This window comes from Bos javanicus, chromosome 16 (genome assembly GCF_032452875.1).
Source record: "Bos javanicus breed banteng chromosome 16, ARS-OSU_banteng_1.0, whole genome shotgun sequence".
In the NCBI taxonomy this organism is placed as follows: Eukaryota; Metazoa; Chordata; class Mammalia; order Artiodactyla; family Bovidae; genus Bos; species Bos javanicus.
In genome coordinates, this window is record NC_083883.1 from 60,625,580 (window position 1) to 60,652,283 (window position 26,704).

General features: G+C 47.7%; 2 protein-coding genes across 11 annotated transcripts in view; one reads left to right on the forward strand and one right to left on the reverse strand.

Moving 5' to 3' along the window:
• Nucleotides 1-7,210, forward strand: part of RASAL2 (RAS protein activator like 2) — a 399,967-nt gene extending 392,757 nt beyond the window's left edge. For all 10 annotated transcript variants that reach the window (XM_061383302.1, XM_061383303.1, XM_061383304.1 and 7 more), the window contains one exon: nucleotides 1,436-7,210. In XM_061383302.1, coding sequence (XP_061239286.1) covers nucleotides 1,436-1,578 — 143 coding nt within the window. In that variant the 3' untranslated portion in view covers nucleotides 1,579-7,210. The remainder of the gene's footprint in view (nucleotides 1-1,435) is intronic.
• CLEC20A (C-type lectin domain containing 20A) lies at nucleotides 4,046-24,283 on the reverse strand. Its single transcript, XM_061381814.1, has 11 exons — nucleotides 24,244-24,283; nucleotides 22,853-22,900; nucleotides 21,293-21,769; nucleotides 19,847-19,912; nucleotides 17,205-17,597; nucleotides 16,251-16,273; nucleotides 15,948-16,195; nucleotides 13,933-14,866; nucleotides 10,882-11,080; nucleotides 9,949-10,034; nucleotides 4,046-7,943 (listed from the first exon to the last, which is right to left on the reverse strand). Exons 1-11 carry the CDS (start codon nucleotides 24,281-24,283, stop codon nucleotides 7,863-7,865), a joined length of 2,595 nt encoding a protein of 864 aa, XP_061237798.1. The 3' UTR covers nucleotides 4,046-7,862.
• Nucleotides 24,284-26,704: the final 2,421 nt, after the last annotated feature.

Genomic DNA, 26,704 nt, shown 5'->3' on the forward strand with positions numbered 1-26,704 from the left:
ATATAGATTCCCACCCCACCCCCAAAAGCAGAAGATTAAAGGGAAGCCTTACCTGATGCTACTGTTGTATTGGGTTGGCCATAAAGTTCATTCGGGTTTGTGTACGCTGTTACCGAATGAATTTTTTGGCCAACCCAATATATGCTTTCTCCCTAAACGTCCCCCCAGGGCAGTGGTCTTCCTTCTGCATCTTGGGCAGCATGTTTCCCAGCAGAGCAGCGCTGCTCACAGCTGTGTGGAGCTACTCCCGTAACAGCAAGGAATAGCATCCACCACATGGACGTTTGTGTGTCCTCTCTAATCCTGACCATGACTCTCCTTACCATGCTTTTCACTGAGCAAATGAAAACAATCCCTGGGTAGGAAGCCTGTTTTTGGCTCTGGGGGGGTTGTTCCTCACGTGTTTTTTTTTTTTTTTTAATTGTTTTCTGGAAAATGGCAACTTCATGTTGGAAAGGTTCTAGAATGATTTACCTAGCTACTGAAGCTAAGATTAGGATTTCTCTCCTAGTCTTTGCAAAACTAATGATATTTTGATGGGATGATTTTTATTTTTTTTTTTTAAATTTAGATGAGTCTGCTTTTCTCTGATTGCCATTTTGTTCCTTCATTTTTTTTTTCTCTTTTTTTTAATTCATGTATTCAACAGTGTTTGGTTCCAAGATGTTGGTTCTAAGGCTTTTTTTTTTTTCTTTCTGAGATTCAAAAGTAAAATGAAAGCAGTCTTCCTTATTGGGGAGCTCTCCTGGAGTACCTCTGAGCTGGAATGAGTCTAGGAGCTTGTGTTTTCTGTTTGTTTCCATGTGTTATGTTTCCGGCATCCCCCTCCGGCCACATCTCCCTTCCCACATTCAAATAACCCCTCGGTCTAGCTTTTGGCTGCTCCTCCTCCTCTCGCTGTCGCATCCTCACTTTGTCGGTGACTATAAACTGCCGCCATGTACTGTTTCAGTTTTGAGCACCATGTGAAATCTTTCCACATGTGACCGGTGTGCCCCTTTGGGGGCTGAGAACCCATAGATCACATGCACTTCTCCTCTGTGAAATGAAACCTCTGGTGCTTCTTTCTTTGCCACCTAATTCCTGTGTTTAAGTTTTGACCCAAAGCACTTACTACAGCAAAGCAGCTTGACACCTCTGTCTCATAGTCTGAATAACACATGGTGTCATTTTTATGTGACGTCTTAGGGTCCCAAGGGGTGATGAGTAACAAACCCTGCAATGCTGAAGGGGAAAAAGAAACACAAACCCACTGGGCCCAGGGGAAGCTGGCCTGACTCGGGTGCAGAAAGAGGCAGAGACGTTCCATTTGTCTGGGAAGCATCATGTGCACTGCTGTTTGATAGAAAGCATTAATTAGAACAGTCATTTGGTAGAGCATTACGGCAAGTTGCCCACATGGAGCCATAATAAAGCCCCGTTTGGTGTGTTGTAGGAAAAACGGATCGTGTCGCTGGATTCGGCCAACACCAGACTGATGAGTGCGCTGACCCAGGTGAAGGAACGGTACAGCATGCAGGTCCGAAATGGCATCTCCCCCACCAACCCCACCAAGCTTTCCATCACGGAGAATGGTGAATTCAAAAACAGCAGCTGCTGACGGACGGGCCTCACAAATAGACAGACTGTGGGAGGAGACAGAAGGAAACGTCCCCACTCTCCTGTCCCCAGCCCTCTCCCCAGCCCCACCAGGTTTACAGAATGCCGCTGCTTCAGAACAGCAGGGTGGTGAGCAAGTCTGGAACGGAGAAAGGAACCTTGTCTTTCAGGGCATAAGGCTAAGAATTCCAAGGTCGACGCTTCCCCCACCCCCACCCCATGTCTCTGTGTACATAGGGAACTTAGTTCTGGGCCATGTACAGAAAATACCACTGTAATATACCCAAAGGAAGTTAATAATGTAGATTACCTTTTTAACTATTGCTATTTTTATTATTGTTGTCCTCTTGTTGAAAGCACTGCAGTTGTTAGAGGAGGAAATGTAGGAACTATGTACGTGAATGAGAGTTGAGCCCAGCCGCTCAGTACGTAGAGACCACGCATCTGTCTGATAGAGCACACGGTCCGCGACAGGACATGGTCAGAATGAATTTTTCAGGGATTCATCTGCCAGGTTAAAAGCCCCGCTCTGGTTCCCTTGTCCTGTAGGAAAACACGCAAATTACCAAGATCCAAATGAAACAGTTCATCCCACTGATCAAGCGGGACTGGTTCTACATGGACAGCTGATCTGCTTGGGGACACACTGTCCCAGAGGACACAGATAAGAGCTGTTGCATTGAAACCGGACTCTAGGAGGGGTTTTTGTTGAACTCCTGTTGATGTTCATTTCCTTCTGTCTGTAGCAGATGGAAATTTTTCCACTTTAGGTAGGGGGCTTTTTTTTTTTTTTTTAACTCCAGTTGTAATAAAAGGTGTTCTTTTTCCTCTTTAGAGTTTACAAAACTATAAATATCTGTGTCTCTAGAAACCATCTTCATCTTCACACACCCACTTGCCCTTTCCTCCCCCGTGGTGGGAGCAGTCATCACCAACAGGGTTTACTCTCCCCTGGAGAGGTTATTCAGATCTACTGTCCATAAGCCATCCAAAAGAAACACCCTTTCTTCCGTACAGAAAAGGGCTAACCATATCATACTATAGCAGGAAGCTCTGAATAGTTCCCAATTAAAAATTTTTCTTCTATTTGTAAGTTACAACTCTGGTTTGGGATAAAGATTTTATCCAGGGTACTAGCAGGTCTCGGGGCAGGGTAATTTTATCTCAGTCTTTCACTTTTAAATTGCTTCTTCTTTTAAATTTGGACAAGAAATCTAAATCAGAAGCATTGCTCTCTTAAAAGTTGTGATTACTCTTAATGAAAAATAAAATACTGAAAGTGGGAGGACAGCGTATTCCAGCTGTTATTCCCATGCTCTTTGTATATTTGGCAATAATAACCCAGTCACTAGTTGTCATCCATGGCTTTATTGTAGGACAGAAACAGTTATGGAAGTTCATTTACTTCCTTTTTTTTTTTCCCCAGAGGTGTGAAACGTCATCTTAAATGCAACCTTGATTATCAGAAGTATGAAATGTTACAAGTTAGACAGATAGTATATAGACAAGTATATATACACATATATTCACACATATGTACATATAACTGCACAAATAGGAAAAGTTCCTGCCTTCTATGCTGTCGGATTTAATGTTACAAGGAGTTAGAATCTCATTAAGCAAGATCTAAGCAATTGCTTATATTGAGAAAGCAACCACATTTCTCAAGTAAGTTAATGATGTTTATTTTAAATGATAAACTTTAGGGAATTTTTTTTTTTTTTTAAGGGAGAGGAGAGAGGGAAAAAAACACCCGAGGAAGCCATATGCATGGAGTGAGTGTTTCCACATAACGGAGTACTTAGAACTACAAAGGGGACGAGAGAACATTTATCAGGTCCCCTTCTGGGTGACGCCCCAACAGAGTCACCAAGCTTCCCTTTCCACTGTACCGCAGACTTGCACTCTGACCTCTTAAGCACTGCCCTCCGGTAGATCTTTGTGTTTGACCTTGTATTTCAACAGCCTCACATGGCCCCTGACCCACAGTCTTTTGAAATATGTCCCCTCTGTAACATCCCCATTTCTGCCTGTCGAAGATCTAAAACAGGAGCTGCCTGGTGTGCTCATCTGATCTGCAGACATCAGGCCACATAGTTTGGCACTTGTGTGTTTTCTTGACCCCTGGTCATGATTTTATAAATTCTTAGCCCCTTTCCCTCCAAGTTGAGGGCACACTGTGACCAAAATCACTTATTTGAATAGGAAAAAAAAACTACCAATTCTGAAGCAGTGCTCAGTGTGGGGGGAGAGGGTATGTAAACATAGGTCAGTTCTTGTTTGTGACTATTTTCAGCTCTAGCCATTCTCTATAAAAGCCTTCAGAAAACCTGGTAAAAGAATGGTCAGCTTCAGTGGCCTTAAGTATGTATCGTTGGTGATGTCTTGCATTGAGGTTTGGAAGTTCTCAGGTAGTGGTTATGGATGACAGAGGTCTGATAAACTATTTTGGAGGGTTGGGGGAGACACACAAAACCAAATATGTTTTTTTTTTTAATTTAAATTTATGTTTTTGATGGATGCAATACATCTTATCGGCATTATGTGAGCTTCTGAGATGGCTGCCTCACTTGGAAGATTAGATGCCCAAAATGTTTGTATAGCTTATGCAGCCCTCTGTTATTATCAGGTTATCTTGAATGAAGAAGAAAGAGTATACACAAATAATAAAATCAGAGGTAAGCTAGAAGTTCAGTGTAGTTGCCAGATGTTAAATTTTAGATTATCCTTTGAGCTTATTCCTATCTGAATATTTTTTCTGAGTATTTGTTTAGAGAATGCTGCAGTCTTACAGAACTTATTCCAAAAGATTTTTTAAGTATGGAAAAAGTCAGCAACAGCCTATAATTTTTATGGAGGTATTGCTCAGTTGGCTTTTCTTCAGCCCAAATAAGTACACACCTCTGTTTTACTCAGAGGAGGTGCGTGTTTGAAGAGAAGTGGGTGGATTAAGATAGCACATCTTGCACGCCCTCTAACACCCAACACGTCACCGCGTGATGGGGTGCAGCGTGGACCTACGCTGGAGTTTGGAAATCAGATGAAGTGCTGGCAGAATGCTTGTCTAGCTGACAACCAGACTAGGCCATTAATAAGGACAACATTGGCAGGATTTAGGGAAAGAGCTTAATACTTCCCTTTTATTTTCACTGGAGCAATACGCTTTCTGAGCTGAAGCAGCAAGAAGTAATAACATTTCCTTCAGGTCATCGCATTCCGAGTGTCTGCAATACAAGCCCTGATGGAAGGGAGATTGTAACTCAGTAACTAAGACAAACACTCGACCACTTACTATGTTCCAGGCACTGTTACCGAGGTTCTGCTGGGCTCCAGGGCAGTCTGCTGTAAGAGAAGTGTGGTAAAGTGAGGTCCCCATGCTGCTGTAACTTGGCCTTTTGCACTTGTCACTGAATTGGTCAGAATTAGCTTTCTCTGGTCCACTTCTACCATCTCCTATGATGGTGCTGGACAATGAAAGAAAAAGTAGGATTAACTATCTAGGACTGCTGTATCCCCTTGAGAATTAACTTGACTTCCGAGGTAAAGCTTTTTGGATCCCAGTCTGTTTACAGATCTGTAGCTCTGCCGACCCTCAGCTCTCTGTCTGGCCCCAAAGGTACGCTGGGTTGAGAGCAGTTCTTTTTTGGAAGCCCCAGAGCAGGACTTTGCCATCAGGTGAGTTTGGTCAGAATTTGTTCTGCCTTCCATCTAGGTTCAGTTCTAGTCATCTCCATTTTGGAGTTTCTGAGAAGACTGGTTATGGGACTGAACTTGGGGAAGGAATCCTCCTTGGGATGACCAAAGGCCCACGTGACCCTGACTAGAGTTGACACCAGGCTAGACTTGTCACTGGGCCAGACTCAGCGGCTCTGGAGCCCACTTCACAGCTTCCCTGTACTTTCAGCCACTTCTCCAGGGGCCATCTTCTACACATTATGGGCTTTCTTCTTCATTTCCCCTTCCCTTTTTCAAATCTAATAGTGAAATCTCCTGCTCACTTCAGCAGTAAATAATTGCCTACGCACCCCCTACCTGAGGGCCAAGGATTTGGGATACTTTGGTTTTTTAATCAATATGTCCATTGAAAGGGCCTATTTTGTTTCCTTTTTTAAAAGCAAGATATGTTGGGGTGTTAAATTTTTAAGTAGACTCTCTTTCTGTGTTTGAGTGATTGTTGTTAGTTCTAGAAGCATTCTCTTGTCATGACCCAGTTATGAATGCTCTAGAGTTTAGGAAAGACAAAAGTGATGAAATTTGCATGAGGTAGAATAAATATCTTATGAAGAGTGAAAGAACCTGAGAAGATACATGATCCAAAAGGGTCTAATGCACAGCAGTCTTCTTCAAAGCCCAACGGGTTCAAGGAAACAGGAGGATTTATTATCCTTTGCCCCATCTCAAAATATACGAGATACATAGAAAGGCAGTTTCTGTAGAAACATGATGTGGGCACCCACGCAAAACACATGATTCTTAGGGCTTCCTTTTTCTGAATGTTAATCCATCTCATCAAGCAGTGATTCCCAAACGTCTTGAGATTTTTAGATTTTATGCCCTCATCTGTTAGATTGTGTGACAGTGGTTCTTTCCTCTTTAAAATGTACCATATGTGTTATATGTATATATGTTAAAGTGACTTGAAATTGACTTGGTTTGACATTATCTCAAGAACCCAAGATAACATTATTGATACCTTGGGAAGTCATAGAAATAAAGTTGAATGTCACTGATCTGAGAGTAGAGTCCAGAAAGAAGTAGCTTTGGTTCCTGATCGGTTTATCCTCAGGTGTTTGAGTAAGGCTTGGCCATGAGCCACCCAAGGAGCCAAGTGGTGGTCTGCGTCCATATTTCAGCATGCATTTCAATTTTCTCCTCAGTTCTTAGTGTTCATTGCCTTTGTTTTTTCCCAGGAAATGTTTTAGTTTCAACCTTAAAACCAGATTTATATATTGTAAAAAGATTTTCACAGAAACTGTGTTTTAGGAGGCCTCAATCATCTGTGTGGGATGTATAAAAATTTAAGAATAAATATCATTTTTATGTCATTTCTACACTCCCAAGGGAAATTTTCAATTCCCAGTTCACCAAAAGGTTAAATACTAGTTGATTCAATGACCACTATCCTGCAGAAAATTTGAAATAGTAAAGGTTAAATTTTGACTGGTGCTTAGACATTTCCTCATTACATTAACTCAAGACAGCAGCATATTAACCTGAATCACACCTGTAAGGAACTTACCTTCTAAATTTGACTTTGTTCTTCATCTCCAGGGCCTTAATAAGAGTGTGTTAAAACACATGACTATTTTACAATGATAGCTCTAAATAATTTATTTTTTATTTCAAGAAAGAAATACACGTTAGAGAAACAAAACCCAAGATTTTATTTTATTTTTAAAGCCATATTTTTGTGCTAGTAGCACTTAGATTGTTCCATATGTGAGATCCATATCAGCATTTCATTACCTGGGTTTGTTCTAAAAGAAGATTTATTTTTGTTCTGTGAATAATTTTTGACAGTTCTTGTACATGTACAGATATAGATACGTTTGAGGTCTTTTATTGATATTCCTATGAAGAATACAAATAAACTTTAACTTTAAACATTTCAGACTAAGGTTGCTACTGTATTTGACATATTACTGTTTGATTTCTAGCATGTCATCTGGGTGATTAGGACACTTGGAGAAGAACCAGTAACAAAATCTATGTAGGAATATTATGCTGAAGGTATATTTTAACATGAAGAACAGCATGTCTTAGAATTTCCCAACTTACAGGGAAAAAATATTTAGCTGAAGGGCAAAGATAACATGCATCATATTGTAACAACACCCTTAAAAAGCTCCTCATTCTGGAAAATTTGAAATCTCTTTACCAGCTTGTAACTGAATAGAAAATGGAAGGACAACCCTACTGAGCACTCCAGACCAGTACTGGCCTCTCTTAATTCCTCAATAGATTAACAGGGTTTATTTCAGGGTAGTGTTGTTTAGTTGGGACTTTTTTGCTGCTGTTGTTCTTATTTGCTTATTATTCTCAAGGTTATTATTTCCACATTACCCCCATCTTCTGCTTACCTATTTCATTCTTTAAAACCCCAAGATGCAGGTCCCATAAGCAGTTTTCTTACATGCTTAGTTCTGAAATTCCACCAGTTAGCCTCCTCACATATCTAGCTACTTCTTCTATTCTACTAGGAATTAAAAGACTAAAATTCACTCAAAATCCAGAGAAAATTGTGCAAGATCACAGTAGACGTGTTATTTTTTGTTCACTTCGAAGCCGACCCATTTCAATCTGAATTGCTCATGACCTAATGTAAGTTTTAAGACGTCTTGGATCTGAAAGATCAAAAAGGGAGAAACTATCATTGATGCTATCTTGGGACCTTCCAGTCTTAGCCCTTAACTGTCCACCCGTCAACCCTTTATGTCCAGCCATACCCTTTACTTTTCTTAGCTTCCTTCCAGCTACCTGCCTTTTGTTGTTAGTGCCTTCAACAATAGGAAAGTACATAAATCAAGTTTGTTAGACCACCACTCCCCGCCCACACACACACACAAAGTTTAATGATAAAGGGGCCTAAAACAAATGACTTAATCAAGAATTCTCAATCCTGACTGTTCATCAGAATCACTTGAGATCTTGAAAAAGTGAATGTGGAGATGGGCCTTTAGGCCCTCCACTGAACAATTAGATGGAGACTCTCTAAGGACTGGACCAGGGATTACCCAAGGGATTCTAAATTCAGCCAGGTTAATGACCGCTAGTCATATCTTGCTCTGAGCACTGTGTGTGTGACTGTTACAATGTTCCTTCCGTCACCGTCCATGGAACTGGGTAAATTGGCTATAGGTGTTTTTTTTTTGCCTCCTGTTTGGGATGTTAAATGCTGGTAAAAGTGATAATATGTACTCTACCTTGTCCCTGCCAATTCCATCCTTTAAATATGTGATAGAAATTCTCTCTGTTAATATAGGATAGCCATATTCCAACAAGAGTGACCAAAAGCTGGAATTTCCCATCTTGACCCCAATCTTCCCATTATTGGTTTTAATTTAAAATAAAATGTAGATGGTTTCTGGTTTGGAACCCCGTCCCCTGACCCAGAAAAGGGGGAGGCTACCTTGACTTTTGTAGATTTAACACTCAGCACTGCAGTCTTATTACTTGAACTTTTACTAAAAACAATTTTATCGGAAGCCAAATTGCATCATTTGCAACCTGTTCTTCCTTCAGTGAGGGCTTCCCTGGCGGCTCAGATGGTAAAGATTCTGCCTGCAATGCAGGAGATGCAGGTTCGATCCTTGGGTCAGGAAGATACCCTGGAGAAGGGAATGTCTATCCACTCCAGTATTCTTGCTTGGAAAAGTCCATGGACAGAGGAGCCTAGTGGGCTATAATCCATGGAGTCACAAAGACTCAGACACGAGTAAGTGACTAACACTTGCCTTCAATAGAAAAATGCACCAAAAGCTCTCCCGTTTCCTCCCCACTGCCAGGCAGACACTTGTGCCCATATACACACACACACACACAACCACTCTTCCTAGAAACTTCCATTTTTGAGATTTTTGAATGAATTGCCTCTGTGCTGTTTCTTTGGCATATGAGTAAACTGCAGTAAGCTAACAGATGGATATCAGTCTGTTTCCTTGTCTGTAAAATTGTGATTTTGGCTAGATAGCCTACGAAGAACTTTAGCTCTGACATCTTATGATTATTATCTGATATCACTGAAAAATGTGCCGTTAGGTCATATCTGAAAATCACTTTGGGGCTTTTGTCACAATATTTAGGAACAGTTCTTCCTCGTCACAATTTCCTGTCTCACGATACTTTTAAAAAATAGGAGAGGATAAACAAAAGCCTGGAACAAATGTATATTCAGAATAATAATTTGATAATAATAATAATATTTAATGTTTATTGAGCACTTCCTATGTGCCAGACAATTTCCAAAGCACTTTTTTTATGGAATACTTCATTTAATCAAATACCAACCATATGAGTTAGGTATGGTTGTTCCTAATTCATGAGGAAACAGGTTCAGAGAGACAAGTTTAGGTGCTCCAGGTCACACCACTAACAAGTGCAAAGCCATCATCCAAATTTGGGTCCTTCTGACTATGCTGTATAGACTTTTTTTTTCTAAGAGCTCAGGAAAAATGTTAGAAAAGATCCGAGCACGTGAACCAGCCTTCATGATGAACCAGAGCCAGAAGGATGGCAATGGCAACAGATAAGCTCGTTTTTCAAGACTATTTCTCCATTATTGGCTTTGACGGGATGGCTTTGCCTTGTCAAGTCATCTGACTGATCAGAATTAGAGGACAGAAGTCTCACCTCACTCAGAAATTGGTCTTTCATGTCTTCTGGGTCCATCAGAACCGGGATGAGAAAATCTGCTTTGAGGATTCCAAAGAGTTGCCCTGAAAAAGAAAGTATTACCTGGATCAAGGCACATTATCTCATTGCCATCTGAAAACTTTACATTCTTAGCGGTCAGGGAGTGCCCACTGGACACCATAGGGGCTACATGGTGATATAGGACTTTAAAACGAGAAGAAAGAAACCAGCTAGTGGCCAAAAGTAGAGAGTCTCATGAGTGGAGTAACTGCTGCTCTCCTCCCATAACCTGGCTACCCTCAGGCAGTTATTTCCTTTGCTGGCTCCTGTATTTTCCTCCTTTAAAAAAAAAAAAAATTTATCTTTGGTGGGGTGGGGGGATGCACCATGCAGCTTGTGGGTCTTAGTTCCCCAACCAGGGATCAAACCCTGGACTGCCAGGGAATTCTTTTTAATAAAATTATCAAGTAGATTGTTCCACACTATGCTGGAAATATTCACCTCTCCCTGGACCCACATTTATAAAAGCCAACTCTACACCAGAAAACTCTTAGATTCTCCAAGCCTATAAACAAGCCCAGCCTTTGGCCCTGAGCACTGCAATCATAGGAACTAAAGCATCATACAGGACCACCTTATAAAGTTAATAAAGCACCTCACTATCTCTTTGGGTACTTGAACAACCCTGTGATGAAGGCAGGTCATTTTTACTACATTCCTTCTGCAGATGAGAAAGAGGAGATTTGCTCCCTGAGCTTCCACAGTCGTCAGGGAGCTAACTCTAGGATCCTCACCCTTGTTCCCTTCCCAACATGTCAAGCTGTCTTTCATAGAAAGGTCTTGAGTGCCCCATGCTGAGGAGTGGCTGTCCAGATTTAATTGATTGGTTGTTAAGAGTGAAAAACTTGGTAGCCAGAAGCAGTTAATTACCTGGTTTCAGTGCTGGAGTTTTTTCTGTAGATTCTGGGTGATTAGCTGAGCTCCAGTGTTGGGCTTGAGTGGCAGGAGCTGTGCCTGTCATATTGGTGCCACTCCTTTCACTTGTCACAGCTACAAGAGGGGAAAATAAGAGAGTTATTGCAAATACAGCCAGGAGCAAGGTGGTCAGAGATAGGTAGCTGCCCCTGAGCTAGAAGACAGGCCTGGGCGGCCACCATCCTACAGAAACCATCCCGTGTGGGAAGCTCAGTCCTTCCCAGACCCTTCACTTACCCCACAGGCTCATGTACCCCGTGTCTACATCATCATCCCTCATAAAGTGTCTCTGATACCAGGATTTGTGGGGCTTGGGCAATATTATATATCCTCAGTGTCAAATGTTTATTTTTAGTAGCTCCTACGCCAAGCCCAATCCCACTATGTGGTCTGCCAGCTACACAGAGCCCCACCATGGTACCCAGGGACCCCCAGCATCTCCATCAAGGGGTAGCACCTCAAAGTACATATTCCAAAGCCTAGCTCAGCAACCCCCTCACCCCCTTTCTGGTTGCCCATCCCCTGAGGCTCTCCAGCCAGAGATGCCACATAACCCCAGCTGCTCCCTCCCTCCTCACTTGCTCTCACATTCAGTCACCAAAGTCCTGTCAGTGCCTTGCAGATGTCTTTTTTTTCAAATATGGAATATTTGAACCATATTGTTTTGTGATATATTATTGTAAAGTATTTAAGTAAAAGTGTCCCCTCCCCTGACCCAGGGACAACCACTATTAACAGTTTGCTATAGAATATCCTTCACACACTTGAATTTTTTAATTTGAATGCATAAAGATCTACCTTATTCTCTTTCAAGGCTGCATAGTATTTCGTTGAATGTACATAACTTATTTAATCAATCTGCTTTCAATGGACATTAGATTTCACCTCCAGTTTTTCAGTGTAATAAACAATGCTGCAACAAGCAACCTGTGTGTGGCGTGTATGCGTCAATGTGTGTGTGCACCTTGTACTATTATTTCCTTAATAAACTGCCAAGGGTAGAATTTCTGTATGAAACAGTATGCACATTTCAGAACTGACACGCATTACAAGAATGGGAACACCAGTTTAATGCACTACCCAGCATCTGAGAGTGCTGATTTTCTCACATTCTTATCAGCATTATCACTCCAAATCGTTGCTAAACTGGTAAGTTAAAAAAAATAATAATGTAAATACATTTTAATTTGCATTTCTGTGATTCAGTGAGCAAAGCTGAGCATTTTGCAAAATATGTTTGTATTTATATTTCTTCAGTTAATATGACTTGCAAGCAATGTGAAATCAGCTCCAAGTCCCTGCTCACTCCACTGCTCCAGTTCTGACCTCGACTTCACTCTCCCAGACTGTGCAAGTCTTTCCCCCCACACACACTTCCTGTGTCTCCACATGCCCTCTTCTTTCCCCACCCAAAGTATTCTACGTTTCTTTAGTGACTTGAGTAAGTTTTGTGAAGTCCAGGAGCACAGAAGGCAGGGAAACACATATTCTTGTTGCCTGAATGTAACCATTGTTAACATTTTTACACATTTTCTTCTAATCTTTTTTCTGAGCACAGCTGATGTTTCCTTTCAGCGTTGTTGTGACTGTGTTACATGTGTAAGGTTGAATCATCTTTTGTTTTCCTTTAGCATCCTGACACAGGCATTGCCCCTGTCACTATTACTGTCATCATAACCACCTTGCTTCTGTTGACTACAGATCTGAGCATTGTGCTGCCTTGCTAAGAAAGCTCTGATGGCTCCACTGACTGCAGGATCCAGTCCTTCAGAATTTGGCCCGGTCCACCTCTTCCCCCTCATCCCTTGATTCGTGCGTGATTGCCTGCTAAGTCGCTTCAGTCGTGTCCCACTCTTTGCAACCCTGTGGACTGTAGCCCACCAGACTCCTCTGTCCAAGGGATTCTCCAGGCAAGAGAATCGCAGTAGGAGTGGGTTGCCATGCACTCCTCCAGGGAATCTTCCCAACCCAGGAATCAAACCCAAGGGTCTTATGTCTCCCACTCTGGCAGGTAGGTTCATTACCACTAGCACCACCCGGGAAGCCCTCATCCCTTGCTACTTCCCTTCCAAATATATGACAGACATTCCAGTCACCTCAAACTGCGTGTTTTTCCCGCACACGTTCACCGTCTACCTGTCTTTGCTCATGCTGTTCCCTCTGCCAAGAAGAACCTTCTAGCCTTTGCTGCCTGATGAAATCCTCCATTACCTTCTGTCCATTGACCACCACCTTTCCAGACAGAATGCATGAGTCATTTTCCTGTCAAGGCTCTTGGTTCACCCATCTGGGGGCAGTACTCATCAAAAACTGTCCTAGTTATCTCTATTAGCCCTTATTAGACTAAACTCTCTTAAAAACAGGAAACAGGTTCTGCTCATCTTGGTATCCATTGCCTTGTTCAAAACAGGTACTCGGGAAAGGATTGTTGAATTAAATCATCTACCAGTATGCAAAACACTATCCTAGCCCTGGGAAAGATACAAAGAGGCATAAAAGATAAAACAGCCCCTGCCTGTGAGATTTCAGTCTTAATAATTCATAATGGTGATCATTCATAATCATTTATAATTAATAAAATGAGAATGAGGCCAACCCTGTCTGTTGAGTCAAGTAAGGACAGGGATGAGAGACTGAATGAATCACTAAGTATTTACTGAATTGAGATTAGAAACAACTACCATTCATTGAATGTCTGCCAGATGCCAGGCACTGAACGATACCTCGTGACATCTAGTATTTTTCTTTAAAGATGAGAAAAATGTTGGGAGAGGTTGGGAAATTTGCCTAAGACCACACAGTAAGTAGAGGACCCAACAGTCTAACCCTTGACTGTTAGCCTCCTCTAGCCAAAATATAATTTTCCTCCCCTAGATCGCCCCACCCTAAATTATTATCCAGGGAGCATGAGGGGGTAAACGCTCCAGCCAGTAAACTCACTCCCCCATGGACTGATCTGGAAGGTACCCAGAGAGTGGAGACGTGGCCCAACACACACACCCCCACCCCCTCAACCTCCCTGACTGGTGGCCCGGGCATGGAAACTAGGACTTGGTCTCCCCAAAGGAGGAGCCGGGCTCCAGGCCGGGGTCCCCAACCCCCGGGCGGGCGGGCACCTGTGTCGGGCCGTGGCCGGCTGCCAGCTGTCTCCGGGCCTGCGGCCTGGCTCTGGGCTGGCCCTTTCCGGCGCATGTTTGTTGTTTGGAGCACAGCTGAGCTTCCTGAGCTCCAAGGCTCCGCGGTGCTTTCTTCTGTCCCCGGAGGTTCGGCACCACTGGACCCGCTGGATGTGGCCGCCCCGGGAGTCGCCGTCACCCCGAGGTGAACCGAGGCCCCAGGAGTGGAGCCGAGCGAGGGGCCCGCTGCGTCCTCCTGCGGCCTCCCGGGCCCACCCTGGGTACCGGAGTCCTCTGGGGGTGCGGGGCCTGGAGCAGGGCTGGAGGTGGAGGCCAGGGGGGTCTCGGTCACCCCCTGAGGGACAGCGGGGCTCCTCCAGTGGACCAGCTCCGTGGGGCTCGGGGTAGGGGTCCGCGAGGAGGCCGGGGGCGCAGGACCAAAGGACATGTTCTGGGTGGTGACCGGCAAAGTCCAGGGCCCTCCGTCCAGGGGGATTGGGACGTGGGCCGGAGGGCTCGGTGACGCTGTCCCTCTGGGCTGGGGTGCGGGAGGGCCTGCGGAGGCGGAGGTGCTGGGGCCGAGGGTGCCGGAGCTCAGCTCAGAGGGCTCCGGGCTGACTTGCTGTGGGAAAGGACCTGCAGAAACCCGACCTTTCATGGCGTCCGCGGGACCGAAGCTGGTGCCTACGGCAGAGAGAAGGCTTCCCTGGGGCTCCAGGGCCCTGCACCTGCAGCCGCCAGGCGGCTTCTCCTCGCCTGGCCCTGCACACCCGTGGCAGACAGGGCGGAGCCCGGCGGCGGGCAGGGGAAGCTCCTGAACCCGCCTGGTAGAGCCTGGGTGACCAGCGAGCCCCCGAGCATCTCAGCCCAATCCCTTGTTCCTTAGCAGCTCACAAGGCCCCCACCCCTACAGGATCCAGGCCTCCCGGCTCAGCCCTAAGCATCCCCTTCAGACCCCCTCCATTCCCTTTGCAGGCTAACTTCAAAACCACCCCCTCCAGGAGATCCTCGGATAATTACAGGAGCTGGAACAATCCCCTTCCCTGTGTTTCCCACCAGGCCTGTGACTACACAGGCAGCACTGCCTGTCAGGAGCCCTCCTCCCGCTGGCTGTCAGCCTTCAGAACAGGCCCTCCCTTTGCCTTGTGTCCCCGGAATTAATAAAGCTCTGTGTGTCCATGAGCTGGTCTCCTTGCTCTGTGTGCTCAAAAAGGGCAACAATACCTTTGTCTGATGTCCGACTCTGTAAAGATGCCAGAACTGTGATTTTTGCCCTCAATTATCCTACTTTGCTTCTGAACTCACGGGAAGCAAAATGAGGTAATAGCTGTGAAAATGCTTCAGGAATTTTAAAACGCTAAAGGCACACTATCCCTGTGATTCCCAGCCATGTCCCCACACACGGTCCCAACAACTCAGCTCTCATCTTCTCTCCTCCCAAAGAAGGGATTTGACGGGCACCTCTGTTGGGCTTCCTGGTCTGGATGCTGGACCTCAGAGGCCTATCTGGTGATTTTTCCTCAGGAGCACTACTCAGCTGGGCAGTGAGGGGATCTTCCCCTTTTCCTGTCTCTTGACCTCACCAGAGAGACTACACAGCCTTTCACGGGTCCCCTGGCCCAGGAGCTGCAAGGCCAGTGCCTCGTTCAAGGAGGGAGGTTGATGGTAACCGAGCCCTCCTCCTCTGAACCCCAGCTGGCCCAGCAGAGTGAGGGGCCAGGGAACTGCTGCTCCGTAAGTGGCCCATGGTTGCCGCCCAGGCGGCTCACCTCTTTTCTGGCTCCTTCCTGGCCTTTTTGGGAGGATCGCTTGGGACTCACCGTGTGCTACAGAATACAGTCCACCCTCTCCACGTCCCAGGCCCTGGAGACCCTTGAATTCAGCCAAGAACAGGCTCAAAGCAACCCCATATGGAGCAGAAAACAGGGGAGTGTACTTGGCCTGGGCATCATCCCCATGGTCACTTCTGAGGAGGGCGTGTAGAAGAGCTGAGGGACGGCTGCAAAATCCCGGTGTCCGATGGTGGGATCTGTAAGCAACGCCAACGGGGAGTGTGAGAGCAAGGCTGACATGGGGGAGCACACAGCAACCCCAGGTCTGCCACTCCGGACATGCTGCTCCGGTGAGAGCCCCGCCAGACACTGACGATCAACCTCCCGTTACAGAAGCCAGCTCGGGAGGGCGCTGTCACAGGAGAGGTCCCTTCACGATCTTTATTCTGCACAGCAGCTCTTCAAGGGAAGAACCATTGTTGCTGTTTTATAGATAAGGACCACTATTCTCATCAAATCCAAAACACAAAAAGAAACAGCCAAGAATGGGCAAAACCAGAGACAGAGATTAGTGGGTGCCAGGACTGAAGGTGGGAGAGAATGGAGCGGGGGACGCTGCTAAAGGGTAAGGAGTTTCTTATTGGAGGTGATACAGTTGTCCTAAAATTAGGTAGTAGTGATGATTGGGCCACCTGGGTTGTACTAAATCTCACTATGCAGGTCACTTCCAAAGTGAATTTTAAGGACTGAACTATATCTCAATAAAACCAAAGAAAATAAGAAGGAAGGGACAAAAGAGAAGAAAAGGGAGATGGAAAGAACAGTCAGGATGAAGCCTGTTGCTGAGGAGACACACCACACACACGATCCAGAATAACCAGGTAGGCCTCTGGCTCCCATGTGTTTGTGGTGACAACGACAGTAACAGTAGCTAGTATCTACTGGGCACTTACTCTGAGTCAAGGTCTCATCTAGGTCCTTTATATTCATTCTCACTCATCCTTCAAAGCCATCTTAGGAGGTGCATCATCAATGCCATTTTGGTTTTTTGCAGATGAGGAAAAGGAGACTCAGAGATGCTGTTCACCTTATTTCTAGCAAGTAATAAAATCTGATTCCAAAGCCCACACTTTTAACCTCTTTGTTGCCAAATAAGTAATTTCCATTGCTAACTGCTAATGCCCAGAGACTGGATGGGGTCCGTTCTATTCTTTAAAGATCCCCCAGAATTAAATTAAAGCCTGCTCCAGAACTCTGGTAACCTACAGAATCTAGAAATACTTCCTTAGATCTATCCTCAACATCTCAAGCTGCCAAAAAAAAAAACCCATTTCTCATCCCAGTGTAGCCTTGGGTGGGCCGAGGGCCAGTGGGGGTGACTGTCACTCACCATCAAAGCAGATGAAGGGTTTCAGGGAAAAGCAGGTCACTGCAGAAATTCTGGGGGGGAAGCTCCAGTAGCTACTGAGACCTGCACACAGTCCTGCCCCAAACTTAGGTGGCTGCAGCCAGGCAGGGACGCTGGAACCCCTGTCGCTGGACCACCTCGGAGACCCAGAGGCTGCGCTGAAGTAGAGGCCAATCCAGGCCTCGGTGTTACTCGTGATGGATTTCAAGTCCTTGTCCATCTCCTCAGTCACCATCTGCAGGTCAGCCAGGTCTGTGTGGTATCTGCGGCAGTACCCCACTGCCTCCAGCCACATCTTTTCTTGGTCAAATCGCTTGAAGAACAGGTTGCCCAGCTGAACCTCAACTGTAAGTAAAGAACATAGAGACCACAGGCCTGAGGTCCAGGATCTCTGCCGGCTCAGCCCTTATCACCCCTAGACACAGTCCCAGTCTGACCCTTGCCCTTACCCCATCCTCAGGTGTTAGGTTTGATGAAATCCATAATTTTATAGGCAGACTAAATACCAGATTGGGAGAATGAAGGAGCTGTCACAGCAGAAGCTGGGGAAAAGGACATGCATTAGGGAGAGCAAGGGTTAAGAACTAAGCTTCAGTTTATCTATCTGTACAACAGGGATGACCAACCTAGACAGTGTATTAAAAAGTAGAGACATCACTTTGACAACAAATGTCCATCTAGTCAAAGCTATGGTTTTTCCAGTGGTCCTGTATGGATAGGAGTGTTGGATCATTAAGAAGGCTGAGTGCTGAAGAATTGACGCTTTCAAACTGTGGTGCTGGAGAAGACTTGAGAGTCCCTTGGACTGCAAGGAAATCAACCCTGAATATTCATTGCAGGACTGATGCTGAAGCTGATGCTTCAACGCTTTAACCACCTGAGGTGAAGAGCCAACTCACTGGAGAAGACCTTGATGCTGGGAAAGACTGAGGGCAGGAGGAGAAGGGGTTGACAGAGGATGAGATGGTTGGATGGCCTCATCAACTGAATGGACATGAGTGTGAGCAAGCTCCAGGAGATGGTAAAGGACAGGGAAGCCTGGAGTGCTGCAGTCCATGGGGTCGCAAAGAGTTGAACATGAATGAGTGACTGAACAACAACACAGGGGTAGTACCTAAACATATTTAATTTAAATGATTAAATGAAGTCATGAATATACATGATTTAACACAGTACGTGCAAATAATAAACACTCAAGTGGCAGGGTTAAACTTTGCAGGGAGGTAATGAGGAGGCTAATATAATCCTGGTTTAGAATCAGCCTCTTCTGTGGTTTCCAGGGAGTGTGCTTGCCATACCAGCTCTTAGGAGGGTCCAAGGTGAGGCAGAATAGAGGGAGCATGTGGTGTTCCCAGGCTCATGACATCAGGAGAGCCAGGGACAAGGTAAGCCTGGTGAGGGGCACACCTGCTGGACAGAAGGCTGCTGGACATTCATGGTCCTGACTCCAGTGGAGCTCAGACAGATCGAGACGCCCTCACCTACCCTGCCCCTGGCCAGGCCTGTCTTACGGGCAGCACACAAACATCTGTGATTCAAAGCAAGGGAAGTTTGGAAAGGATGTGCTTTGGCATGGACCGATTCCAGAAACCTGTTAAAGGATACACCTCTGTTTGCAGAATTGGGACTCATATCCTCAGATTCAAATATGGCCTCCCAAGCTCTGACTCCTGCCTGCTTACCAAGTCCCATCCAGATTTGCCTAATCCTTCCCTAATTTTCCCTATTCAAACTGGTCTTTTAAAGCTACCCTTTGTTAAGCACTTCTAGTTCTCTTCTCGCCAGCCCTGAGCTTTGCCTGTTAGCACAAGTCATCTTTTAAAATCCTCACTATAATCCCCAGAAGCAGACCTCACTTTACAGAGGAGGAAGGGGAGACTCACGGAGGCAATGACTTATCCAAACTCATGCCTTACTAAGTGGCAAGACGAGGTTCAAATCAGGTACGCCTGCCTTGGAAGCCTGTGTCTTCACTCCACAGTGCTGTGTTCCACAGCATGCAGAAAACCAACTTTACAGAGCTGGTTGAGGAGTGAATTCCCTTTGAAATTTCTCTACCCCAAGAAACTCTTTGTAAAATACCGGGGCAGTAATAGTCCCCTCACCATGTGGACTTCCCTGGTGGCTCAGATGGTAAAGAATCTGCCTGAAAGATAGGAGACCCAAGTTTGTTCCCTGGGTCAAGAAGATCCAGGAGGAGGGCATGGCAACCCACTCCAGTATTCTTGCCTGAAGGATCCCATGGACAGAGGAAGCTGGTGGGCAACACTCCATGGGGTTGCAGAGTCAGACCCAACTGAGCAACTTTCACTCACTTTGACTAGGTGGATGGGCCTTGACTGTGGAGAGGTACTGCCCACACCTCCACCCACCCCCGAGTCACTGGGGTGGGGACATCAGAGACTGGGGTGCAGGCTAGGCTGGACTCTACCACAGGCTGGTTGGAGAACCACACGCCCCCCCACACCCACACCCCCACCCCCACCCCATGAATAACAAAGGCATTGAGCCTCTGCTTGGGGTCAGCCTGGGGGCAAAGCCAAGGCATCCCGGGCCTGGGGGGAGGGACAGTCACCTGCTCCAGGTGGACCAGTGCCAGGGAAGGCGGAGCCCCGGGCATGTACCTGGCTTTGGAGTGGCGGTCAGGCTGAGAACTGGCTCCAGGAGGGTGTGGGGCCGCACAGTAGGATCTGTGAAACAAGCCACATGTTATGTGGTGGGGGTGGGGCTGCCCAGGGTCCTCTGTGGGCACTGGGAATTGCCAAGTTGAAGCCCGGAGAAACCTAGCTCCAGAGTGAGTGGGCCCCTTTGTTCCTATCCACGTGTGTTCCATAAATATATATACTGAGCACCTATTGTGTGGCAAATGCTATTGCAGGCCCTGGAAAAATAGCAGCAGGAGTAAGGCAAAGTGAGTTCTTTGCTCTTGAAGAGAATATAAGAAGAAGCCAGCCTTGCGAAGAGGTAGGAAGGAATATATTGAGCAGAGCTGAGAAGCGATGGGACCCCGTGTGTAAGACTGTGATTAGAAGTGCTAAGGAAACCTACTGAATATGTCTAAGCAAATTGATCTGATTTACTTTTTTTTTTTTTAATTTACATTTTTAAGATTTTACTATGTACAGAACAGGCTGGAGGGCGCCAGGCAGATGCCAACGAGAGCTGTGCTGGTGTGTGGATTTGCAGAGCTGGAGAGAAGCGGATGCAGTTAAGAAGCATCTAGGGAGAGTCCAAAGGCTCCAGGGGGGTTGGGGAAAGCTCCCCCAACATGACTGTTCCTTCAAGGGGACTCCCACGCCCACTCCGGCACACTCACCACTCTTCTGGCCTGGGAATCGCAAGATCAAACCTAGACTACTCTGGGCTACATTTCAAGGCCCCATGATGGGCATGGTGTAGCATAGAATTGGGGACCCATCAGGTTGGCCCTCCATGACCCTATTTGAGGAGCTGGGATGGGCCTTGGCTGACTGAGAGAAAAGCAGAAATTGGCCTTTTTTTTTTTTTTTTTTTAAAGGAAGGTGCTGTCTATAACTATTCCCTCTGTGATCTCAGAACCTTTAAGAAAAGAGCTGCCTGGACAGAGAGGAGCCAGCCAGGGGCAAGGATGGTGGCGGGGGGTGCTATTTCCCAACAGCCAGTACCACGCGCATCAGGTAAATGGATTATCTGCAGAGATGCACCCACCTGCCTCCCCAAAGCAGGGGTTCTCCCAGGGAGTGGCTGTTCCACATGCCCCCAGCCCCTAGAGACAAAACCACTCTGTGCTTTATCAGGAGATAGACCCTGGACTCTGCTCTGGCTTCTGCATAGATGCACATGGATCCCCAATCTGACTTTCCCTGTTCCCTCCCTTTTTTTCCCCCTCTTTCCCCAGATCCTTAATTGGCAGAAGGAGGGGACATAATGGAACATTCCAGATTTTACTTTTTGTCTACCCTAATTTACACCTGTTTTCTCTGATGGAGTCTTTGGAATGAGGGACAGAAGAGAAAGAAACTAAGGCAGCAGAGAAGAATGTAGCAAACGAGGGTTAAGATAACAGTCAGTTAGTTGTGCTCTGAAAGAACTTGAGCCAGACCCATGCTCGCTCACTCGCTCTGTCTCATTTGCTCCTGAGAGGCGACCCTGGGAGGAAGACCAGGCCCTGGATGTGACTCTGAACACACCGAAGTAGCAGATGAAGGGCCTCCGGGCAGCGCACCAGGCAGCCCCCAGGCTGGGGAGAAAGGTTATTGAATACAGGGTGGCACAGAGGCCCTCCCTGAAGGTGGGCAGCGAGCCCCACGCCAATGCGCTGAAGGAAGAACCGCCAGACCATCTCAGGCCACCAAGGCGCACGTCGAAGAAGAGGCCGATCCAGGCCTCATGGCTGCTGGTGAGAGAGTAGAGGGCCCTGATGCTGCTCATGCTGTGCAGGTCGGCCAGGTCCGTGTGGTGCCACCGGCAGTACTTCAGGGCCTCGGACCAGCTTAGCTCCTCCGCCACCCGCCAGAAGGTCTTGCCTTCGCTGGTCAGCTGCAGGGCTGGGGCGGGAGAGTTGTCATCTTAGCACTGCCCCTACCCTAGCCACGAATCCCAGGTGTCCAGCCACACCATGGGCAGTCTCCCGGCCTCTCCTCTCGCTTTTCGCCCCCCAACTCCTGCCCTCCACTCGGCCTCCAGGGCCTTCACACAAGCCTCTCTCTTGGCCTGAAAGACTAGCCAGCCCCTCATTCCCCCCAACCTGCTCTCTCAGTGCCCCCCCACCACCTTGCATTTCTTGTCTCCCACTTCCCACTGCCCCATCCTGGTAGGTTCCCTTCATATAAGCAGCCCTGAACGTTTGTTAGCGTTAATAACAGTAGAGTGTTCCCTGAGCGCTCCCTGTGTGCCATTAGCTCACTGAATCCTTTCCAAGAACTCTCTAGGTGAAACATCACTACGACTGTTTTCCAAATTGAAAGACCAAGTCACTGAGAGTTAAGTGACTTAGCCAAGGCCACCCAATGGGAAAAGAGCCAGGGCCCAGGGACCGTGGGTGGGACTCCCAGGGCAAGGCCCTTTGTCAGAGAGTGGTTTTGCCCTGATGTAGGAGTCACGGGCTTATCACTGGGCTGCACATTAGAATCACCTGGGGAGCTTTTCAAATACACCAATGGCCAGGCCACCGACAGCAAAGATCTTAACGTCTTGCTGGGACCAGCATCAGAATTTGTTTAAAGCCCATGGGGAAAAGGACCTTTTGGCTTATCTATTTCCACCAGACAAGGCAACTTGGAAGCAAAGAACCAGCCTTATTCATCATTATATTCCCAGGACCACCCAGCACATCAGAGGAACTGGAGGTATTGAAAATGAATGAATGAGTGCACAAACAAATGAGCACATCGGACATCTCACAGGAACCAAGACTTTATCCCCTTGAGGAGGTGCCCGCAAAGGAGGACTAGTTAAGAACTGCCCAGGGCCTTGGGGTGGGAGACAGGGTGTCCTTGTCCTTGAGGAAACCAGCCACAAACCAGAGCCCTAAGGGGAGGAAAGTAAGACCGCAAAACCGCACACACAGAGGGCAAGGTGTGCATTTGGGGAGGACACGGGAAAGGCCTGACGAGGCACATGCCGAAAACAGTGACGCTCCTCACACCCACCAGAGGCCGAGAAGATGCTGCCTGTCGCCGAGAGAAGCTGGAGGACCCCTGGATGGAGAAAAGGGAATATAAAAAAATCATTCTTATGAGAGGTGAGTCATTTTGATATTTTTTTGTCTGATTCTGTTTATTTTTTTAAATTAAATCACTGGCTGTGGCCTATTAAATTGACTTTAGGATCTAAGGGGTCCCAACCCACAGTTTGAAAAACCCTGCTGCCCCAGCTGATCTCCTGGTTTGAAACACGTAAGCTGACAACTCCACCCCTGAGCTGGGTGTACACGTCCAAATATCCGTTTCTCACATGCACACAGGTCCACACCACAGATCCGGCCTGTCCGGGTCCTCCCAGCCCATCTGTCATGCGGCGCTCCTCACCCCAGCACCTCAAGCCCCACCCAGGAGTCGCTGTCGATGCCCCTCTGTCTCTGACTAGGCAAATCCCGTCAGTTCTACGGCCAGCGTGTATCTGAGACCTTCTTGAACTTTCCACTTCTTTCCATGCCCACTGCCACCTGGCTCAAGCCACCTTCCCCTCCCTGGGACTGACAGCACAGCGCCAGCTCCGAAGCTTCTGTTCCCAGCCCTCACAGCTTGCTCCCCACTCTGCGACCAGAAGGGCCTTTCTGATTGTTTACCTGGTCATTCCCACAGGTTACTGGGGAAGGGGGTGGCACTCCTTACCTCAGCCCCCAGGCCTGTGGGTCCTGGCCCGCTGTCATAGGAAGGCGCCTCAGGCTCCCCAGTTTGCTCCCGCACACAGCTAGCTCATCCACAAGGCTCAGCCCAGCACCTCAGGGCCTTTCTCTGGCTTTACTCTTCAAGGTTCCTTCATTTAGCCCTTAAGCTCAGCCCAAATCCCCCTTCCTTAGAGAAAGCTTCCCACCCCTAGACTAAAAAATCCCGCACAAGCTTCTCTCTGGGACAGTTGCTCGTCACCCTGATCATCTCCTTCGTTACTTTAGTCACGTTCCGTGATGATCTTGTTTCCTGACTTTTGGCCCAATGTCTCTAACCCCCACTAGGGTGAGGTCTCCTTGAAGTCGGGGGCCATTCCTGACTGGCACCTACTAGCACTGTGTGTATCGATTAGATGCGTAAATGAAGAAATGAATGAGTGAAAGTCTATACAGAACAGCAAACTCCAGGCTCTGACCCCTGGAGGGTGGGGGTGGGCAGGGGGCGGCTATGGGGGGTGGGAAGGTTGAGAGGAGACGTAGGCAGGGGAGGGCGAGCTGAGGCTGCTCTCACCATCAAGCTGACTTGCAAAACCAGTCACTTCTTCCCACTTGTCTCACCTGCCACCTCTGAGGGAGGGCCACCTTTCCTGCAGGTCCCCGCTCTGGACGTGCCTGGGGCCCAGTGCCCTCCTGCCCGGGCGGGGGCCTTACCTGCTGTGCAGAGGGACAGTCGCAGCCCCATGACCAGCATGACTACGACACAGGACAGGACCGCAGGTGGAAAGTCACCTCTGCTCTGGAAGAGGCTGTGCCTGGTCTGCGGGTCATTTCTTTCTTGATCCCCACTCTCCTCCTCTTTCCTACTCACCTGGACAGATTTGACTGAACAAATACTTACCCAGTGCCTCCCGCAGGCCAGCCACTGTGTGAGGTGCTTGGACACAGAGGAGCAGAAAAGATGGCTGTGCTCCTGCAAGTGACAGGGGCGGTGGGTTACTGGGATGAGCAACGGGCTCAGGCTGGGGAGGGGCGAGCCAGCCAGGCTGGCTGCTGGGGGAGGGAGGAGGAGGATGGCCTGAGAGGTGAGAGCCCTGGGATCCCCCAGGGCCGAGGGACAAGGGGCCCAGTGGAAGGAGAGAAAAGGGAGGCCTGAGGAGGGAAAGCGAGCTGGCGTGTGTGGGCCATGCTCGCTGCGCTCTCTTCCCTGCCCACCCTCCAACAACCACAGCACCAGGGAGAGCCTGTCACGATCCTGTTTTCCAGGTGAGAAAGTTGTGGCTCCAAGAAGGAAATTACGTGCTCAAAACTCCAGGGTAGGAAGTAGGGCAGTGATTCAAGGTCGGGTCACTGCAAAGCATGAGGCGGGGAGATGTGGACTCCCCCCTCCGACAAGTCCTACTTCAGTGAGGACAGAAGTGCCCCCCACCCAGGCTAGGCTCTGGCCCCCCCAAATAAGCACAGAACAGATGCCAAGACACTTTCTCTGGGGGAACCAAGAACAGCTCTCTCTTTCCCTTCCACCCTCCCTCCCAACATCCTGTTTATGCCCACAACTCTCTCCATTCCCCTAAGAGCTAAGCTTTTGGAAACCAAAGCCTGGAAGACTCTTTTTTTTTTTCTGCCCTCCACCCCTTCACACCCTTCCTGGAGGGAAGGGCAAACAGCCCCTCTGATTGGAAGGGCAAAGGGAAAGAGGAAAAAATTGTTCATGCTTCAACAATAATGTCCTGCACAATATTCTCTTGTGCAGCGATGGCCTCAGATGACTTCTTCCCAGTGGCAGAACCCATGTGTGCCAGGGCCACTCTCTGGGGATGGAAGAGATCGCGACACTCCTGGCCCAGGAAACACCACCCCCGCCAGAACCCTCTCACCCAGCCATTCGCTTAGGTATCCTCAGTCTCATGATGTAAGGGACCTGCTAGGCTTCCCCGGGGAGGAGCCCTGGGGCAGTGCAGTGAGTGTGGGCTCAGGCACAGCCTCCAGTCCCCCCACCCCCCAGGGCCGCTCCTGGTACTGTGGGTTGAAATTCCGCATGCACTTCTCTTCTCTCCCACGACTCCAAGAGCTCCTGGACAGCCAGGACTGCGCCACAGTCACAAAGCCCTCATCCCATAATGCTGTTGCAGTTTAGTTACTTGATGTCTGACTCTTTTGTGACCCCATGGGCTGTAGCCCACCAGTCTCCTCTGTCCATGGGATTTCCCAGGCAAGAATACTGGAGTGGGTTTCCTTCTCCATTTCCTTCTCCAAGGGATCTTTCTGACCCAGGGAATGAACCCACCTCTCCTGCACAGGCAGGTGAATTCTTTACTGCTGAGCCACCAGGGAAGCTCCATCCCATAATAAGTGCAGCAAACACTCTCAATGAAGAGGAGGTACTGTGGTTTGTAGGGGGCTTTGCTATTATTCTTCTCTTTGGAGTCCCTCCTGTCTCAGATTCTGTCTGACCCGTGGAGATCTTGAGAACATGAATGAATGAGGAGACTTAGACTGGACACAGAGGGCCGGTGATAAGGGGAGCGAGGACAGCTCTGGTTACCTGAGTTGTGTCAGGAAACCCCAGCTGGATAAAAGGGACAGAGAGAAGGAAGCAGCAGGCCTCCCAAGTGAGCAGGAACAAACACTTGGTTTGCATGAGCCCTGGGAAGCAAAAGCCTTCACGAAAACTTCCTGTGGCACCTCTTCCATCCGCCAGGTTAGGAATGCATTTCCACCCGGACACAGTACCGCCTTAGGTACACGCGGGTTTCCACCCGGACACAGTACTGCCTTAAGTACACGCAGGGCTACAGTTTTCACTTTTCCACAGTCGCCATGTATCTCTTCTCCCAGACCAGTTAGATCTGTAGCCCCTGTAGCATTTTTCCCATACTTCCTTTATTACTTGGACAGGCTCCCTGAGAGTAGACAGCTTTTCTTCTGCAAAGTGAGCTGCTAAAGACCGTCTGTCCATGCTCTCTGTTAGAGATGTTCACTGTGGCCATAATACCCAGCCAGCACAACTTGAGAGGTTTTCTCAGAGCCTTGATTCCTGTGAGATAATAGAAAAAACATATATTGGTCTCTGCCACCCCGTACCTGGTGCGTATGTGCTAAGTCACTCAGTCATGTCCAGCTCTTTGCGACCCCGTGGACTGTAGTCCACCAGGCTCCTCTCTCCATGGGATTC